The 19,239-nt window shown below is 55.7% G+C and overlaps 1 protein-coding gene across 3 annotated transcripts; it reads right to left on the bottom strand.

Moving 5' to 3' along the window:
- Nucleotides 1-2,516: 2,516 nt before the first annotated feature.
- LOC141932609 (glutamine synthetase) lies at nt 2,517-10,345 on the bottom strand. Of its 3 annotated transcripts, none has more exons than XM_074846418.1 (7): nt 10,304-10,345; nt 9,932-10,107; nt 9,207-9,368; nt 7,334-7,480; nt 6,323-6,450; nt 4,660-4,859; nt 2,517-4,397 (listed from the first exon to the last, which is right to left on the bottom strand). In XM_074846418.1, the coding sequence occupies exons 2-7, from the start codon at nt 10,095-10,097 to the stop codon at nt 4,076-4,078; spliced, it is 1,125 nt and encodes a 374-aa protein (XP_074702519.1). In that variant the 5' UTR covers nt 10,098-10,107; nt 10,304-10,345; the 3' UTR covers nt 2,517-4,075. The 3 variants fall into 3 exon arrangements, with proteins under 3 accessions (XP_074702519.1, XP_074702518.1, XP_074702517.1); XM_074846417.1 differs by lacking the exon at nt 10,304-10,345 and having other exon boundaries at nt 2,517-3,863; nt 4,067-4,397; nt 9,932-10,136; XM_074846416.1 differs by lacking the exon at nt 10,304-10,345 and having other exon boundaries at nt 9,932-10,136.
- Between the last annotated feature and the right edge of the window lie 8,894 nt (nt 10,346-19,239).

Raw genomic sequence — 19,239 nt, 5'->3', positions numbered from 1 at the left:
TGCGGAGAGGGTTTTTAGCAGCAGCAATGCCATGTGGGTTGGTCACATAGATGAGAAAACCCATCGTGCATTGCCAGGTTACCGGCTGCATTATCATCTCAGCAAGACGCTGCTGTCACCTGAGGTGTCCCCGGGGACCCCCTGAACAGCACCCCTGGAGCTGAGGTTGGGCTGCTGGGGGTCTTTCATCCCATACTTTTAGGGACCAAACTGAGCTGAAAGCAGCTGGCTGCAAACCCAGCACCAGTCTGGTGGAGGTTGACCGCTGACCTGCCAGCCCGGCTCCCTGCGAGCGAGGCTCTGTCCAGCAGAGCCATGCGGGGCTAGTGGGGGGGCAGGAGCAAGCACCCCCCAGCAAACCTCTCCCTAACATTTCTCCTGGCACGTTGGGTGCTGCTGCATGATGCCTGTCCCCCTCCAGCTGCGGCTGCATTTCGACAGCAGCGAATTGCTGGTAATGAGCCATATCTCTCTACGAGCTGAGAGCCTTTGAGATCAAAGATGCTCTTATACAAAACCAAAATATGATCACTGGCCTTTAAAAGCCAGACTAAGCTTCTGAGCGAAAAAAATTCAATTTTCTGTAGATCTAATTCAAAACCATTTTAATGCTCATTAAGATAGAGAGACCCAAGCAGATTGTGCAGGCTGGAAGACAGGGAGGGGAAAAAAGAAGTTATTATTGACATTTTAGTTTAGGTCTTTATTCTACCCAGAGCTCCCCACTTCTGGCCAGCGGCTTTGAGTAATGCTATTGTTAGCACCAGAGTTGTAATTCTAATGTCCTTTTTATAACTGTCTTGGAAAAAAACCAAAAAGCTGAAGGCTTTGACTGAATTCAAAGTAATGGAATTTACAGTGATGAAAAGAGAGCTGAAGACAGAGAAACCTGCAAGCCCCAGCGCTGTCACTCCCTATCACGGGATGGTCATGATGCTCGCCTGCCCTGGGTGTTCCCCTCTGCAGCACCTTCCCGGGGTGCTCAGTGGTGGGGGACGAAGGAAGGGACCGCAGCGGACCCCTGGTCCTCGTGTGTCCCGGCCTGGCAGCCCACCAGAGCCGTCTGCCGGAGCCATCATCTGTCTGCTGGGTCACAGCCCTGGGCAGCACCCAGCTCCGTGTCTCCAGCCGAGGGGTGGGATGGGGTGGGAAAGAGCCCAACGCAGTATTTGTTGGCCACTGTCTGTGAGTACTTGTGTGGAAATGCAAGATTTGGTAAAGGCGGGTGCGTCTGTCCAGCAGGTGAGGGTGTAGGGTGGTCCTGGGGGGTGAGCACGGTCAGAGCCTAAAAAAAAGGAGCTTGTGTTGAAGAGCTTCCCGGCATCGCCCACCCAACGCTCTTTTAGCAACAGGGCTTTTGTCGGCCGTCGCCTCCGCAGTCTCCCAGCAAAACCCCGGGGGAAGCGGGGCAAAGCCCTGGGCTGCAGGGCCGGCCCGAGCCCCGCCGCTGCCGGCGGGCGCTGCTCCGTGTTATGTGTGGCTGCGCCTGCGGAGGGCAGCAAACCCCCAAGAAGCGTCTCCAGACCCCAAAGCACCCTCCTGCTCCCCAGCCCCAGGACCTGCTGCCCCCTCAGGCTGCGCAGGATGCGGCCCGGCCCCAGCCAGGAGCCCCAGCGAGGGGCCGCGCTGGATCATCGCCCCCCACCCACCCCAGCACCGGCTCCTTGGGGTGCTCCGTCGGGAAAGCCCCGGGTAACAATTACCCAAATTGCAGCACCCCCGTTCTGTGGTGGATTCCACCTGGGGTCCCGGCCCCGCTTCCACCCATCACGGTCCGGCGCAGAGCACTGGGTGATGCTGGGTGCATCCTCTCTGCACTGTCCAACCATTGGGTGGGGACGGGGACACTGTCCCCCTGCCATGCCCTCAAGCCCCGGCCCGAGGGCTGGCTCCATCCCCAACACCGGCTCTGCTGGCTGAACCCAACAACCCACCTTCTGCAGAAGCAGGCACACCGAAATTGTAAGAAAAACTCTTGTGGGAATTTCCTGGTGTCCTTGTTTCCCCTGTGCTGCCGGCCCTGTGGGTGGTAATCACTCCTGCTTTAGGAAAAGAAAAACCTTGACATATGGTTTCTGGCCTATTTTGACCTCAAAAAGTACAAGCAAGATCTGTGTTTTGGCAAAGGACAGCATGAGAGCGTCCAAGCACGCAGCAGCTCCAGCCTGTGGGGACCGGCAGGCAGCATCCCCAGCGAACAGTGGCCAGGGCTGATCCCAGCTCAGGGAAAAGCCCCAGCTGTGGCTTTGGGTAAGTCCCTGGATCTCTTCTGGAGCTTCACTGTCCTCTGCTGAAGAGGAGAGTCCCCTGTCAGAGAGGAGTCACCAGGTGAGACCCAGGAACAGGTACAAAGTGTCTGGATCTACCACGGTGCTGTGTCCAGCCAAAGATGTTTGCACGTTGGCAATGCAGGTTCACACGATTCCACAAATTTAGCAAGGGCTGTAGAGCACTGCATGATGAAAGCTGAAGTTCCTTAAGCCACTGGTACAGTCAGGGAAACAAACATGAGTCTATCTGCTCCAGATTTAGCTCTTTATTGATTTTCCAGCTGCATCCAGCAGTCGCTGTCCCAGAGCTCAAATTACCCATTAAAGACATCATAGAAATGAGAGGAAAACAAGACAGCATTGTGGTTTTGATGAAAAACTTTAAGAATCCTGAACAGCAATTTCTGGAAGGAAAATTTGTCCTTCTTAGGGTGGGGACCAGGTTATATTTATTCTTGAACAGCTCAGAGACACCAAGGGTTCCTGGCTGCTCATGGTCTGGGGCCCAGCCATCTCCCCAACTCCCGCTGCCTCCGCTCCCTGCTCCGCTGGCAGCACCGCGACCTGCAGGAGGGACTCAGAGTCCTCCATTTCAGCTTGTCACCTGCGTCGCATTCAAAGATAAACATAAACCCAGTTTCAAAATCCCCATGACTGCACCGGAGTGGACATGATGTCCTCTGCCTGTTCATGCTGCTGCTTCCCCTCACCCACTGATGACTGCAGCTGGGTCACATCCTGCAGGTCTGTCCCAGCGACCTGAACCTGCCTGTCCAAGGTGTCCCTGGGGCCAGAGCGCTGTCCCCTGTGCTTGCATCCAGCTCCTCCCCACAGGACCCCAAGGGCCTGCCCACTGGAGATGCTGTTGACACCCCATCTACGTAAAACCTGCGGGTTTTACTCTGTGAACAAAATCTATGACCCCCCACCTTGTAAAGAGACTCCAACCCAAGGAGCTGCACCGTGTCCCTGCGGCTCGGCAAGGCATCACCCAGGGGTGCAGCAGGGGGATGTCCCCAGGCTCCCCTCCCTCACCCAAAGGCGTCCCTGGAGAGGAGGGCTGCTGCTCGCTGTGCCCAGCGCTGGGCCAGCTTTGCTGACTCAGCGGCACACACCCTGTGTAAACGCCCGCCAGCTGCTGCCCCAGCCACTGTTTGCTCAGCCCGCGCCGCTCTGTTTGCCTTTCGGGGGATCACGATGGAAGGAGATGGCCTTTCGGCCGCCGGCAAATGGGGCAAGGCAGCTCCAGCACCTGCCCCAAGGATCCTCCAGCATCTCCACTCCTCCAGCCCCTGCTCAGGGCTGGTGCAGGCTGCTCAGTGACTGCAGCCCATCAGCAAGAGCCAAATTAAATTCTGCATGGACCTCTAGAAGCTACAGAAAAATGCATCCGCCGCAGCCAGCTGCCATGCAGCCGGGAAAATTATTTATTAGCATTTCCTTGCAACAGAGATGTGGAAAAAAAAGCACCCGCCCTCCCCAGGTGTGAACAGCAGCAGCTGCAGCTTCCACGTAGGGATCTATGTACATCACAGTGTAAAGTCCATCCGGAAAATATTCAATCCAAGTTTTAAAAAACTCCCCATGTATAACCTAAAACCAGGAACCAGAAAAAAAAGTGGATGAGAAAATAGGTTGGGCCTCTCCCTCTTACTATAAAATATATATATTTCTAAGGCAACGTTTCACAAAACCAGAAGCAAGGTTCCTAAAGAGTCTCAGCTTGCAGCCGAGGACACCACACAGGCACAAATCCCACGTGAGAAGCTAGTGTAGAAATGAAAACTTCCACCCACCCCGCAGCCTCAGTGGCCAGCATAGTCCTTGGTCTCGACCCCGGTCTCGTTGAGCACCGTTGTCCTCATGATGGCCTCAGTGACTGCGTAGGGGTCGCAGTTGGCCGCCGGCCGCCGATCCTCGAAGTAGCCGTAGCCGTCTTGGCCGACCTGGCGTGGGATGCGGATGCTGGCACCTCGGTTGGCCACGCCGGCGGAGAACTCGAAGATGTTGGATGTCTCGTGGTGGCCAGTGAGCCGCCGGGAGTTGTCCCTGCCGCCCCGTGGGTCGTAGACGCAGATGTGGTAGTCGTGCCGCTTGCTCAGCTTCTCAATCGCAGCTTCGATGTGTCTGTGGGAGAGGAGAAAGGGGGTGGGTTTGTCAGTAGGTCCATGTAGGGGGTGTTCCCATGGCCAGGAAGGATGTCACACCCTCCTCCTGTGCAGGGACAAGGACAGCCCAGGGGACACTCTCATTTGATTTTAATAGTAGCTGGTCATATGAGCTGGGACAGCCCCAGGTATGGAGACACATGCGCTACGGGGAGCTGCCACGTGGCCAAGGACATGTCAAACCTCCTGGGTGCATTGCAGGGAACCCCCCCAGGACTCACTTGAGACCCCCTTCTCGCCGCATCTCCTCAGTGCTGTAATTGGTGTGACACCCGGCGCCGTTCCAGTTACCGGTCATTGGTTTGGGGTCCAGAGTAGCCACAACCCCGAAGTCCTCGCAGACACGGTGGAGGATGAACCGAGCCATCCAGAGGTGATCCCCCATCTCGATGCCTTCACATGGGCCCACCTGGAATTCCCACTGGAAAGGGCAAGTGGATGTGCCAGTGAGGATGGGCAGGTTTGTGTCTCCCCAGCCATCACACCCCTGCCACCCCCCAGCAAGGCCTGCCAGCCTGGGGTACAGCTGAGCTTTATCCCTTGGGAATCAGCAGCAGGGATGGGGAGCATTGAGTTAAGCAACAGGACAGCTTTGGCATGCAAAAAAAGGGGAATAAACTGCTTATGGCTAAATAGAGTAAACCAGAGGGTTTTTAATCAAAACGGAGGTAAATAAGCACTAGGCCTGCCTTTGAGGCTGGTGCTGGAGCTGCTGGCGTGCAGGATCCCCCAACCCACACTGCAAACAGGGGACTAACGAGGAGCCTGTTAGTCCCTCCCGGGGCTGCTTCCTCCCCAGCCGCAGCCAGGGTTGCGCCACCCACGGTGACTAAGCGGAGGGTGACGCATTTAAGGCTGCTGGCATGGCCTGGCTGAGACTGAGCCCAGGATGCAGAAAGCAGCCAAGAAGGACCCTGAAAAAGTCAGGGCAAACAGCAGGGTCGTTAAAAGTCCTGCCTCAGCTGCACCACAGATAAGCCCCCTGCTTATCGCGGCCACATCAGCAGCAGGAGAGTCAGCGATTCGCAGACTGCAGGGCCAAACGGCCGTCGATCAGTCTGGCCACCCGCCTAATGCAATCAGGGACTCCCTCTGGTTAACTCCTAAATAAACCCAAATCCCTCCCAACCGCTCCCCAAGGCCATGTACCACTCGAGCTTCCCAGCTCCTGGCATAGAGGAGCAGGACGCAGACACCCGTCGCTCCACATTCTGCTCCCGCAGCCCGTCCCGGCTCCACGGGGGAAGGAAAGCACAGGGGAGCACCCAGCCCCACATGGGCTGCCAGAGCTCAGGCTGAGCTGCGCAAGGAGCTTGTCTGCAGTTTTGCTTGGCTGCGATTTTGCTTGCCTGCCCCAAAAAGTGGGGATTTGCATGCCAGGGTGAGTTAGGAGAAAATCAAAAAATGTACATTTTCATCCTAGCAGTGCAATTCACAGAATCCCAGAATCCTCTAGGTTGGAAAAGACCTCGAAGCTCCTCCAGTCCAACCATGAACCTCACTCTGACCGTTCCCAACTCCACCAGATCCCTCAGCGCTGGGTCAACGCGACTCTTCAACCCCTCCAGGGATGGGGACTCCCCCCCTGCCCTGGGCAGCCCATTCCAACGCCCAACAACCCCTTCTGCAAAGAAATCCTTCCTAAGAGCCAGTCTGACCCTGCCCTGGCGCAGCTTGAGGCCATTCCCTCTTGGCCTGGCGCTGGTTCCTTGGCTCAAGAGACTCATCCCCCCCTCTCTGCACCCTCCCATCTAGACAAAACCGATGTGGCAGTCACTGGATTTGGGATCCCAGAGGAGCTGGGAGTTGCTGGGTTATTCCAGCCTCACAGTAACTCGTATTCATCACTAGAAACAGGGGCTGTGCGGGGCCATGCCCACATACCTGGGAGGGCATCACCTCTGCATTGGTGCCACAGATCTTCACTCCCGCGTAGAGACATGCCTTGTAGTGGGACTCCACAATATCACGCCCGTACACCTTATCTGCTCCAACCCCACAGTAATAGGGGCCTGGAAAGGAAAGGAGTTACCACCCAAGTAAAGTTTTTGGGAGCAACAACAGCACTGCAGCACAATCCCACCACTTCCAAGTACCAGCCATCATCTGCAGAGGATTTGTGGGAATTAAATGGCGTTGCCCTCCATGGTGCATTGAGCAAACGACCCCTACTCCAGGACCAACAGTGTGAGCAATTCATCTGTGCAACCTCAGTCTTATCTAGGCAGCTAAACAGGACTTGTAATGCATCAACTGGGAGGTGGCCAAGAGATAAGGAAAGCTTGGCTTGGTCTGCCCCGAGGCACCTCACTGACCCTCTGAGCACATCAAGCGTCCGAGATTGTTCTGACAAGAGCCGACATTGTTCATGGCTAGAAAAATCACCTTGATTTTATACAACTCTTCCTCATTCAAGCAGGTCAGACGAAGATCTTCGCCCCGCCTGGGGGAAGGGAGATGTTGAAAGCGGCCAGTCCCCACAGAAGGCTGATTAAGTCAGGTTGGGAAACCCCTGGCCCTCTCCCAGGAGGCAGCTGAGGTGCTGGGGCTCGCTGCACGCTGCAGGAGGGCACAATGTGCCGGCTCTTTCCCAAACAGCCACGGGAAGGAGGTTTTTTTTTTCTAGCCCTTGCCAAACAAGTCGTGCAGCTGAGCTGTTTGTGCAACCCGAGTCTGGCGGAGCGGCACTGCCGGCCGGCTCACGTGAGCCAGGGGCACCCGGCGCTCTTGGCAAACAGCTTCTGACCTCATCCCAGCTCCTGCCCAGTGTCAGCTGCGATGGGAAAGCTGCACCCGAGGTTGGGGATGGGATGCCTGCTGTCAGGCAGCACCCCCAAAGCAGCAGGGTGGGAGCTGAGGGGAGCGTTTGGCTTGAGGGAGGGAGGGAGCACTTACCCTGCGGGCCAGGGAAGCCGTTGTCGGGCCAGCCGTAGGGGTGGCCGTTGACGCCCAGCAGTGTGTATTCCTGCTCCATCCCGAACCAGGGGTGGCTGTCCTTAACCAAGTCCATGACTTTCTTGCACGTGTGTCTCAGGTTGGTCTCTGGGAGCAGAGAGGTCCAGGTTAGACCCATGCCGTGGGCAGGCGCCCGCCACGCTCCGCTCCATCCCGCTCAGAGGTTGAGACTCCGCCACTGCCAAGCGCTTCCCACAGAAGCCTTAAGGAAACCGGTGAGTGGATCCTCCCTTCCTGCGACACGCTTTGCTCACCAGTTTCCTCCTTGCAGAGGTATCCCATCACCACAGCATCAGGCCACAGGCCAAGGAGGTTTAATTAGCCTATTCCCCAAACCACCACCGGTGGTACATGAACATCCACCTCCTACACACTGAGACACCAGGAGCCATACCCCAGCCCCATCCTACAGGCGTCCGGCAGATCTGGGAACAGGGACTAAACATCTCCCATCACTACTTCACCCCCACTCTCTTTCTACCAGCCTCAGCTTAATTATCCTTATCTCTCTCCTGCTCTATGTATTTGGCTGGCATCCAGGCTGGCTGGGTCTGCCTTGGCCCTTTGTGGTGGCAGGGTGCTCAGGGCAATCAGAGCTTTACCAGGAAGATACAGATATCAGAGAACCATCCTGACAAGGGACAATGTGCCAGGCAAGAGGAGTGAGAGTTTGGACTGAAACAGCAGGGCTGAAAAACTTGTCACAGGGACAGGCAGCAAATTCTACCTTTAAATTGTGATAAAAGACCCCAGAGCAGCTATGACAAAGCCCAGGATGTGGGGCTGGAGAGGAGCAGTGACATCTCCCTTGTGCTGATGGGGGAAGTGGGGAAGGCACTTCCCCCCCCAGAGCCCACACAGCCCTTAACATCCACACAGACCCACCCTGGGAAGAGCGGGAGGGTGCATCCGCCTCATCTGCGGGGCTTTGGGCTGAGCTCTCTGCCCCAGCAACAGCCCCAGGAGCTCCAGGGCCAGGGGCTCTCATTACAAACTGCTCCGGCAGCCGAGTAGCTGCTGGGCAGGAATCTCAACCAAGACACTTCCCCCGCGGCTGAAAGGCACGACGCTGTCTGAAGAGGAACCAGCCCCGTCTTTCACCATCGCTGCCCGCAGCCTCTCCTCTCCCAGCAGATGTGTGCATCACCCTGCACATACCATCTCCCTCCCCCCACACAGCCAGCGGGAACGTGGCCCCACTTTTCTGGCAAATAACCAGTTATTTTCCAGCAAATAATCACTCTGGGAGCCCTGTGGTGTGTCCCTGCAAACCAGCTCCCCCTCCTCTGGGGCTTTATCAGACGGACAGGACAGACACCAGGACTACAGACTTCTCCCTGCAGCAATAAAACCGAGTGCCGGTGTGCTCTGGTGTCACCCCAAGCCAGCCCGCACCGCCCCAGCACCTTCTCCCTCCTTTTCCGCAGCCGCCCATCAGCGAGGAGAGCGGCCACAAACCTGGCACATTAACCCCCCTGCCACTTCCAGCTCCAGCTCTCCGTGGTAACCCCGCAGCCTGGGGGCTGGGTGCGCTCGGGCTCAAAAACAGGGCGATGCCTTCGGCGCGCTTGAGTTGGCGAGCGCTGCAAGCTCCACGTCTCGCTGCTCTTCTCACCCTGCGCCGCTAAAACAGGTTCCCACAAACAATGGTTGCCACCAGCACTTGAATTTCAGAGCCTTGGGCCAAGTGCTCAGTGCTGAATTGCTCCCTTGTGCCAGCAGTCCAGAGCGAGCAGCCCCTTGGAGAGACAACTCCTTAAATAATAAGGGGGTGACCTTCAGGAGCCAGGGGGTGCATGCCGGAGGTGCTCACCTGCGGGTTTCCTGTTGTACTTCAACACTTCGCAGAGCACCAGCTTGTTGGGGTCCAGGCAAAAAGGGTCCCTGAACATGCGGACGGGCACCAGGAACATGTCACTGTTGGAGCCCTCTGCCTGTGCCGTGCTGGAGCCATCGAAATTCCACTCGGGGACATCTGCAAGGCAGGAGAGGGACAGAGAGAGGAGTGGGATTGAGAAAAGATATCTCGTAAGGATCGTGCCAAGTGCTGGTGGCTTAGACCTGGGATGGAGCGCCCAGAGGGCACTGAGTGCCACGGAACGATGGCCACAAAGGTTTTCTTGCACATCTGCAGAGCCCAGTGGTGCTCCCCAAGCACTAGTGTGTTCACCCCCCCCCCGCCCAGCACCATCGAGGCACAGGCAGGATCAGCTCTGGCCACTTCACCTCCCTGTGCCAAACCCCACCTGGATGCCGACACATCTCTATGCCTGTTTGCCTGGTGGACAGGGGCGAGGATCTCGTTCTCCCCTTCCCACCCAGTGCTAATGACAGAGATTACGGATTAAGCAAACCACAGGCCGGATATTTACCCTGCCGCTTGATAGAACTCCACAGAACAACTGCAGCGGGTATCACCAGCGCCACGCAACCAGGGAGAGCAAGTGCCAACTCCCACCGCCCTGAACACCCCAGAACTTTTCCCTGGCGCTTCTTGGGGCCCTCCACCACACCAACCATCACCCAGAGCAGCATTACCTTCGATGCTCTTGGGCTCCTTGTCGAGGGTCCTGCTCTTGCAGCGCACGCCCTCGCCGGTGCCGTCAATCCAGACGTAGGTGACCTGCACCAAGCCATCCTGGGGCAGCCTCACGTACTGCTCCCGCACCAGCTTGTTCAGCCTGGAGCTGTGCGACACCGACATGGCAACGGCCCTGCGACAGCACACAGGTGAGCGCGGCATCACCCCCGGCCCATTTCCTCCAGCTTATTTTAAAAGGCAACATCCCCCCGCCCCCCCCCCCCCCCCCCCCAAAAAAAATGTACCCCAGGGCCCACCTAGCCCTGCCGCCCCCTCCCCACCGCAGAGTGTGCCCCCGCGGGACTCGAACCCTCGTCCCCGCCGCTCACCGGCCCCAGCGCTGCCCGCGGCCGCTCCCGCCGCGCTTTATACGCGCCCGAGGCCGCCCCGCACGGGGAGGCGGTGCGGGGCGGCTCCGCCCCGGGGCGGCTGCGGCAGCGCGCCGGGCCCCAGCCCCCCCCCCGAGAGATACCGAGTTTTCTTTCTTATTAAAATCGTACTTACTAAAACCAACAGCTAGCATATTGTTAAAATATCACTTTATTAATAAATAACAAGTTATTGGCTAAAAATAACAAGTATTACTCATTGAAAATACTATTTACCACCTCCTGCCCCTCGCTGCATGTGTCCTCCCTCCCGGCACTTTGCTGTTGCGGGGTTGCCCTCTGCCATGCGAGCGGGTGTTCTGCCCCCCAGCCCTGCTACGGCGCTGTGGGGTGCGGAGGGGTGAGGCTGGCACCGTGCGCTCCCCCCGGGCACCCCAAAAGCCTCGCTGGGACCATGCCCTGCGGTGGGGCGATTCCTGGGAACGGATCCGGGTGCCTGGCTGGCCCTGGGGACACGGGCACACCGATCCCAGGGGACACAGGCACACAGATGCCCGGCAGCCCTAACACCACCCCTGTCCCCCCCCGCCTGCCCTGGGCCCCCCAAGGACAGCTCCTGCCCACGGGGCTGCCAGGCTGCGTTTGCCTCCCGGGTGTCCGTGCTTTGAAGGAACGAAGGGCTGAGGGCTGCAGGGAGGGTTACCGGGAAAACACTGAAATCGCCCACTTTAGCCCCTCGCATCTATAAACCTTTGAGCTAAAGCACAATTTTTTACATTTTTAAGCACCGGAGCATAGTTAAGTACCTTTAAAACCCCAAACTCTCCACATGCAGCAATGGCTCTGATCTGATCTACTCAGCTAAAAAACCTAAACCAACAGGTGTGAGTTTGAGTAGATCATTTCAATACAGCAGCAATTTCCAGCTATCAAGCCGAACCCAGATCTCAATTAGATTAATTAAACGGGCTGCTGCCTTTTCTGTTTTCCATAGATACTGTGTTACAGGGCTCACGTTTGTTAGAGCAGACAGATCCAAAACGTGCCAGCACTCAACCGGGCATGACCGCAGAGGCAGTGCAAACAACCCACATCGGTACCTCCCAGGTGTTATCTCAAATACTCCGATATTTTTTTTCTGGGAGGAGGGTAGGATTTCAAATAAACTCCCAGCAAACCCAACTGGCTGAGAGCACCGCGTCTCTCCAGCCTCAGTTTTTAAGCAGTTTTTCAATGGTACAAAAGGAGAAAAGGCTTTTAAGCATGACTGGGCTCCAAAGCAGCTTGGGGTTTTGCTAATTCCCCTGATCCTTAAGGCAGACTCATGCTTGCGGCTGACTTGCCTGACTCACCCCCAGGAATGTTTTTCTGTAAAACATCTGCAATGAAGCAGCTAAAAAAAACCCCTTCACGATTGATGCCCCTCCTGGGGACACTTCCTCACTGGGCACGGACCCACAAACTGCCCCCCCCATCACACCTCCTCACCGGGCACTGACCCCAAACCCCTGGCTCTGGTTTTCTTCTGAAGGTGTTTTGGTCCCGCAGGCGGACAAACAACCAGGAAGAAACCTGAAAGCATCTGCGATTGCACAAGAACCAGGAAATGAGATTGGCAGAGAGAGAAGAAAACTTAATTAGCAATTTTGGTCCCCGGGTGGTGACATCAGTGGCAGCGGGCTGTGGGTAGGCCAGACGTCACCCGCCCCACTGCTCGTGGGCGCTGCCCCGAGCAGAGCTCGTGCGAAGGAGGTTGGCACCCAGGGATGTGCCCGAGGTTCCCCGGAGCAGCAGTGGTGGAGCTGCGTGGGTCTGCTCTGTGTCACCCGTGTCCTTGCTGCTGTCCAGGTGACATGCAGGGTCTCCTGTAGCTGAAACTGGGGTGCAGCTCGAAAGCAGCCACCTCCCTCTCTGCGATATTTCAGGGACACATTCACGAATGTAGTTGCAAAGCTCAGCATTTCCTCATTCCTGTTTGGAAATTGTTGCAAGCGGGGCGGCAACGCAGGAGGAAACGTACCCCTGGGTCCAAAACCCAGCAGCAGCATTTCCTGGAGGCGTTACAACACGTGGCCGAGCCAGGGGGAGTGATGGAGACGTCAGCGGCTCTGCCGGGTCCCTCCACACCGTGCACCCATCTCCGTCCTGCTCGGGGAGCTGGCACCCATGGGACCAGCCTGGTGAAGCAGGAGCTGATGCTGAGATTTCACAAAAAGCAGGGAGGACAGGGGTGGACCTGCATCCCTTGGGAAGCATCACAAACCCAAGGCAGGGAGAGGTGAGCCACCTCTCTGGAGCCCCATGCGTTGCATTCTTCGTGGCAGACAGCAGCCCCAGCCACAGCGCGTTCATGTGAGATGCCAGGGTTCGGCCAAGACCCGTCACCTCCCCGAGTCAGCTGGGTGTGGGAGGGCCTCACTGTATTCCCAAAGAAAGCCCCAGCTTCCCTCCTGGATGTGCCCAGCTCTGCAGAAACACCCCAGAGTGCGAGCAGGCTCGAAACCACAGAGAAACAAAACAAAATTCAGGCTGTGTTAATGCTCACTAGTAACCTGGTTTGGGGAGCAGAGCTCCCCTTTGAACGGCTGGAACCACTGAGCACCAAAATACCAAATGGGGAAGACAGAATAAACACTGATAATCCCTTACCTGGTCAAAGCCCACCCGGCCCCGGGAGGGCAAACACTGCGTGTTTATGGCTGTTTGGGGGCAGCAGGGACGACGCCAGCCTGCGGGCGCATGGCCAGGGTCCCCTCCCTGCCCAAACACCGCAGCCGAGGCAGCTCGCCAAATAGATGATTGATGCCAAATTATTTCATGTCAAAAGGGATTTTAGTAGCAGGAAAAAGTATTTCTGCCATACAATGTTGGGCACCTGCTTATTCAGTTCATCTTGGGATCAAGTCTCACCTCACCACCATCTAATTCCAGCCATTTCTATAGCATCAACTCTGTTACACTAACAACACCCAACACAATTCACACCTGGAACCTCGAGCCTCTGGAGTAATATTTTATCCCCCAAGCAAGCCCATGCTCTTTGCAATCAGCGGGTTCCTGCCTGCTCCCCTCCACGCCAGGTACAGTAAATATTAACCACCATGAGGCACCCGACTCAGGGAATCAGTGACCAGCCCAAGGTCAGGCGGCTGGAGGAGCTGAAGGCAGGAAGGCAGCAGCGGTGTCCTTGCAGAAGTAAAAGGTCACAGATTAAATCTCCAGAGGACTTTGCTGAGGACGATTCAGAGCTGCGGCACAGCACAGAAGCTGATTGTGATTTATTGCCACAGCAGAGACCAACCATCGCCTCTGCCAGGGCAGCTGAGATGCCGTCGCAGTACCCACGGGCATCGCCCCCAGCTGCAGGCGGTGTTGCAGGATGCAGCAGGGCTGTTCCCTTTCCCAGCACCTATTTTGTGTGATGGCCATCGACCTGCAGCCAGCAGTACCTGGAGACCTCTCCTGGGGAGACCTGGCCAAGGCCTAAATACTTTCAGTTTTTATCTGTCTGACTTTGAGACTTTATCAGGTCTCAGAGTGTCTTCCAGCCTTGCCAAAATACACCAAAGATATTATTGAAGCCTTTGCTTTAATGTAGTAATAATAAAAGCCTTAGCAAATTTGGAAAAACTTCACTAACACAACACACTTTACAAGAAGGAGTTAAACATGGACTAATTTACCTCCTGGGACTAAACAGGGACTAATTTACCCCCCGGGGTGACTTTCAACACCTCACCCCAGCTACGGGGGGGGGGGGGGGGGATTGGGGCTGGGGACACTGGGGCTGTCAGATCCCTCCCCACACCTCCCTGGGAGGATCATCCCTGGGCACAGCGGAAAGCAGATACATTGGGATGGAGAGTTTGGGGTTTGCTCTAAATTATCCCCCAGGATTCAGGATGCTGCTCAGAACTGAGGGGGTTTCACCCTGGTTGTTAAACCCCAAAGCATCTCCCGGACCCCTGGACCACAGACCCCCAGGCCGAGCGTTTCCTCTCCCTGGGTTCGGGTCCGAACAACTTGTGGTGGTTTGTCTCCTGCCCAAACTGTTTGGTGGGGAGATTAGAGGGAAGGCAAAGAGCAGGGTCAGTGCAGGGGAGCCCGGCACAAACACCATAAAGGGATTAGAGGGGCTGGGGGGGAAGAGTGGGTGGGAATTTTCCTGTGTGCACCGCTGGGGAAGAGACAGTTTTCTCTAGCCAAGGAGGTGCGAGGGGGATGCTGCGAGGAGGCTGGCAGGCGGGTGCGCATGGCCCAGCAGGTCTGCAATAACTGTCTGGGGATGCTGCGGGGCGCTGGGATGCAGCAGGAGGTGCCCAAGGTGGGTCAGATGAGTGCCGAAGGGTTTAGCAGAGACTACCCAACACCATGCTCAGGGGGGGCTGCGCTGGCATTTCCCCACCCCCAAAACACACTCACTTTACACTTTTCCTACAAAACAGCTGAACTGACAGCTTCCCTTTACAGTTAAAACACGTTTAAGTAACAGCAAATCTCCTTATGGCTAGATGTTTGCACTCAAACCACTTTCTCTTCATTCAAGTCGTACTGCTATACCTTTTTCTGTACGTACATGCACATATAGATATATATATGCATACACATGCACGTAATTCTTCATGTCTGTCATACCAGAACACACCTGGGGAACCCACAGTCCCAACTCGAACAGGACTTCGGTGACCCCCAAAGGTCCCAGCACCAACCCGTGCCACTCCTCTAAAGCTGAGATCCCCCTGCTCAGACTCATCCCACCCATTTCCCCCAAGCACACTGGCAAAGCCAGCAGCAGCAGAACCCACCCAGCAACCGCTTGCTCCTACCTTGAGGGAAACCTGGGAGACCCCAAAGCATGATTTTCCTTCTCTGTCACCCTGGGAAGGCTTCAACCCACTGGTGGCTCCAGATCCACCAGAGCCAGCCCAGCCCAGGCAGAAGCAGCTCATGGGAGGGGATCTCCCTGGGCACAGTGGAGGCTTCAAACCCTGCCCTGAACCAGGTGATGAAGGATTTCAAGCACCTGCTGGCCTTCAGCCTTCACACACAGGCAAGGTGGTATTTGGCTGCCTCTCCACCTTCACAGCCAGAGATGAAGCTCTCATCCTGGGGTAGCTCAATGCCAGTGTGGTGAAGCTTTGCCTCTTCGTCCATGGGCCACCCAGCCTGGTTTTGGCAGCTTCTTGCTCAGCTGGTTTGGGAGGACGCCCTCCCATGCTCACACCGCTCCCGGGCGGCTGCTGTGGGAAGTGAGGTCTCCTCTCGGCAATGGGGAGATAACACTTTGCAACATCTACTGACTTTGAGGAGTGAAGAACTTGCTCAAGGTCACAGAGAAACCCCGCTGCAAAGCCAGCAATTCCCCTCCAGCCTCGGGGTCTGGTGTGAGCTGCCAATAAAAGCCCAAGATCCCTCACAGCACAGCAGTTCATTAGCGTGTGTTTGCAGGAAGCTCTCGTAAATGATTTTGGAGGTTATTTTCAGCTTCGGGGATGTGTGTGTATTTGTTAGGGTAAGGTTGTTCTCAACAGGCAGCAGAAAGGTCTCACAGAGCAGGGGCACAGGCCATGGGCTGCCCTGAGCATCCTCATGCAGGCCCTGAGCATCCCTGCTCCTCCAGCCCACAGACAGAATAAAACCCAGATATAAACCCCAAGTGGTTTCCCCCTGCAAGGTTTTTGTCTGAATTTGCTTTTTAATCCTCTGGCAGTCACTTCAGGCTGTAGGAAAAGAAATTTGGGGGAAAAAAAGGGGGCATGCAGTACATGCACAACCTTGGGAAGCCAAAGCAGAAAGGGGCCAACCTCCAGCCAAGCAGCTACAATTTGCAGGTTGCCGACGCAGGAAAAGCGGCACAGGGTGGCTTGACACAGTAGGAACACAAAACCCGTTAGAGAGGTGAATGGCTGGGCTAAATTTCATCTGAGCCTTCCCCTGGGTCACCCACAGCCCAGAGCTGGGGGAGGAAAGGCTGCCTGCAGCAGCCACAAACCAGGGCTGCCCCAGCTCGCTGGGGAACGGGCGGTGGGGCTGGGGCTCCCCAGGGTTTCCCGGCCATCGAGAAGGACCAATTTCCCTGTGATCTCTGCTGAGGCAGACTGGGCGAGCTGTGACTCACAGGGGGAAGTTCCTTCTCATCTCTTTAGAGAAAGAACTTGCAAGTTGGAGTTCCCCATGTCGCAGCTGGGAGCCCTGTCCCACGGGGGTCTCGCTCAGCTCCCAGGTTTTTCTGCAGGTCTTTGCTTTAGGGATGGGACTAAGGGTCCCATTGCCGCCCTGTGAAATCCCTCTCTGGGCTATAGCCAGCCTCCTGGGACACAAAGCCAGGGGATTTTTGACCAACAGCATTTATTTTAGCAAAACTAAATCTCAAAGCCCATCAAAACTCCTGCAGCAGCAAAGTGCTCTGAGCAGAGTCTCTAAATAAGCAGCAAACCACCAGAGAGATTAACTACCCTTTATTGTAAATAGGATTATAAGCAGCAGCAAGTGATGCACCCGAGCAAGACAGCCAGCTCGCCGCAGCCTCCTCGCCCAGCTGGTTTCCCAGCCTATATCCTGTTTGGCAACCCGATTCTGCAGTCTTACATAAACGCAAAGCTTTTTCACTTCCCTCGCTGCTCACATCAAGCCCTTGCTGATGCCAGCTCGGGTGTTCAAAGCATCGTGACTTTGCTGGAGTCATGAGGGTTCTTTTTCCCCAGAGGAAACAGGAGGAGGCTCTTTGTTAGTGGTTTTTCTTATGTTGGTGCTTACCCAAAACCAATGCTTTTCTCTGCAGAAGCAATGCCATCTCCTTGCCATCATGTGCTTTCAGGAGCTGGAGCTTTAAAGGGGAAAAAAAAAGTTAATTAAGCACTTCTAAGGCAATTCTAACAGCTTGCAGGATTTGGCCTTAGATACACAGAATGAGGCTGCCTTGAAGAGGGGCTGTATAGTGTCTGAGGCCATTAGTGCAGTTGGGTGGACAGTTTGGGGGCAAAAGCTTTGTTTTTAAAGAAAAACACCTTATTGCCAGCTTATTGCAGTCTTTTATACAAATAAAAAACAAATTCTGGCAAAAATTGACTTTGAGTTAACCCAGAGCGAAGTAACTGGGTGCACTCAAGTGCAGAACTTGCAGAGTCTGTAACTCATTTCATATCCTACAAAGCTAAAACCAGAAGCCCCCTCAGGAGGCCTTCAACGTGAATTTAAAACAAACCTGCCATTCCCAGAAACTCCCTTGTTCTGCGGAGAAAGGCCCACTAAGCACTTCATTTTGGTCTCATTTAACCCATTTTGCAAGTACATTGATTCAAAAAGGAATGACTTTTGTTCCCTAGCAGAGCATCCCCATCCAGGGTGACTTTCATCCCCTCCAGCAGAGATTAAGCTGATGCAAGTTTGCTCTTCTGCGATAGCAACAACCACCCCGGAGTCATCATCCCATTCAGGCCCTCATCTGTGCCTCCAACATGAACCCCCTCCGAATGCTACCAAAACTGAAATGCAGCTTTTTTCATTGCCCAAATCTTGGGAACCTCTCCCAGCATTGCCCTGGGGTGAGCCGGCAATGCAGCCCTTCATCATCACCTGCCCCTTGGGGCTTTTTCTGCCTGACACACTGGGGACACTGTTGTGCCTATGGGTTTACCCTGCCTTAGTCGATTAGCAGCCAAAGCCAAAAAGCCAATCTGATGGTACAAGGCAGAAGAGCCCCGAGGCCAGAGCGGGCACAGCCACACGCAGCCCTTTGCGTGTGTGGGCAGGGGGGCTGCACCCCCAGATCTGAGCCTCCAGCCTGGCCAGGAGGGCTCCAACACCCCAACATGGATGGAGACACCCCAACCCATCCAGACCCGGTCCCTGGGAACCTCCCTGTGGCGACTGGAGCAGGTGGCGCAGCCGCCCTTAACTCCCCCAAAGCCATCACCCTGGTCCACCCCTGCCCCTCTCTGCAGCACCATCCCCTTTCCCTGTTTTATTCCCCAGGATGGGACAAAACAGCCCTGCAGCACCTTTCTCTTCAGATTCCCAAAATTTGGCAGCGAAATCCCGTTGCAAGGAACAGATTTGTCTCTGCTACCCCCTTAACCCGGCGTCTCCAAGGCTGATGGCCATTGCACTGCTTCCCGCACAGCCGGAGCAAGGTTGTTACACCTTAAATCAGCCCTCTCTTCCTCCCTCTGGCCCCATGAGGCTGCAAAGTCACTAATTACTCCTTGCTCGTGAACACAAAGTGGTCTGGGAGCAGCAGTGCTCCCTAATGAACCACTCACCTTCCAGTGCAGCAGCAGGGACAGTCTAATTACAGGTGTCATTTCTCCTGTGCCCAAGCTGCTGCTGAAAGCAGGGGCTCTGCTGCCCTCTTGGCTCAAGGCTTAGGTGGCCACAGGACAAATCAGAGCAGAAAAAGTCACAGGGGAAAGTTGAATTTAGCGTCCTGGGGGACTGAGAGCCTGCTTCAGCCCTGGACAAACCCTCCAGGTGTTTCTCTGCCCCTTTTAGCCAGACCCAGCCCATGTTCACCACACACAGTCCCTCTGCTGAGCCCTTTCCAGCTGCTCCATCACCTGTTTCAGCTGATGGCACATCGGGGATTTTGAGGGACAACGGGGAGTGCAACTGCCATGCGACAGCAGGAGTGGCTCTGTATGAGTGCAGAAGGGCCCTGCCTGCTCCCTGCAGCACCTCCCTCCCCCAAACCTGGGGATATCCTGACTTGTCCTCAAGGAGTTCAGCCTCCTTCTGCCTGAGGATCCATCCCATCCCATTGCAGCTTCAGGAAAATGATTCCTGGTTTTACACGCTGCAAGGGCAAGGAGGATTAATGGAGATATTAAAGCAGCCCCTAACACATGGGGGTTTACTCCCATGGGCAAAACCCGCTAACGTGAGAGCAGGGATGCAGCAGAGGGATGCGGGACAGGCACCTCCCTGGCTCAAGCAAGAGG

This window comes from Strix aluco, chromosome 20 (assembly GCF_031877795.1).
Source record: "Strix aluco isolate bStrAlu1 chromosome 20, bStrAlu1.hap1, whole genome shotgun sequence".
Taxonomy (NCBI): domain Eukaryota; kingdom Metazoa; phylum Chordata; class Aves; order Strigiformes; family Strigidae; genus Strix; species Strix aluco.
This window is presented reverse-complemented; position numbering and strand designations above follow the sequence as displayed.

Coding starts and splice junctions, on each gene's coding strand:
- LOC141932609 (XM_074846416.1), bottom strand. CDS start 10,136: ATGCCGCGCTCACCTGTGTGCTGTCGCAGGGCCGTTGCCATGTCGGTG. Junction 9,369..9,931: donor GGAGCCCAAGAGCATCGAAG/GTAATGCTGCTC, acceptor CCTGCCTTGCAG/ATGTCCCCGAGTGGAATTTC. Junction 4,860..6,322: donor CAGAGGTGATGCCCTCCCAG/GTATGTGGGCAT, acceptor TGCCCTTTCCAG/TGGGAATTCCAGGTGGGCCC.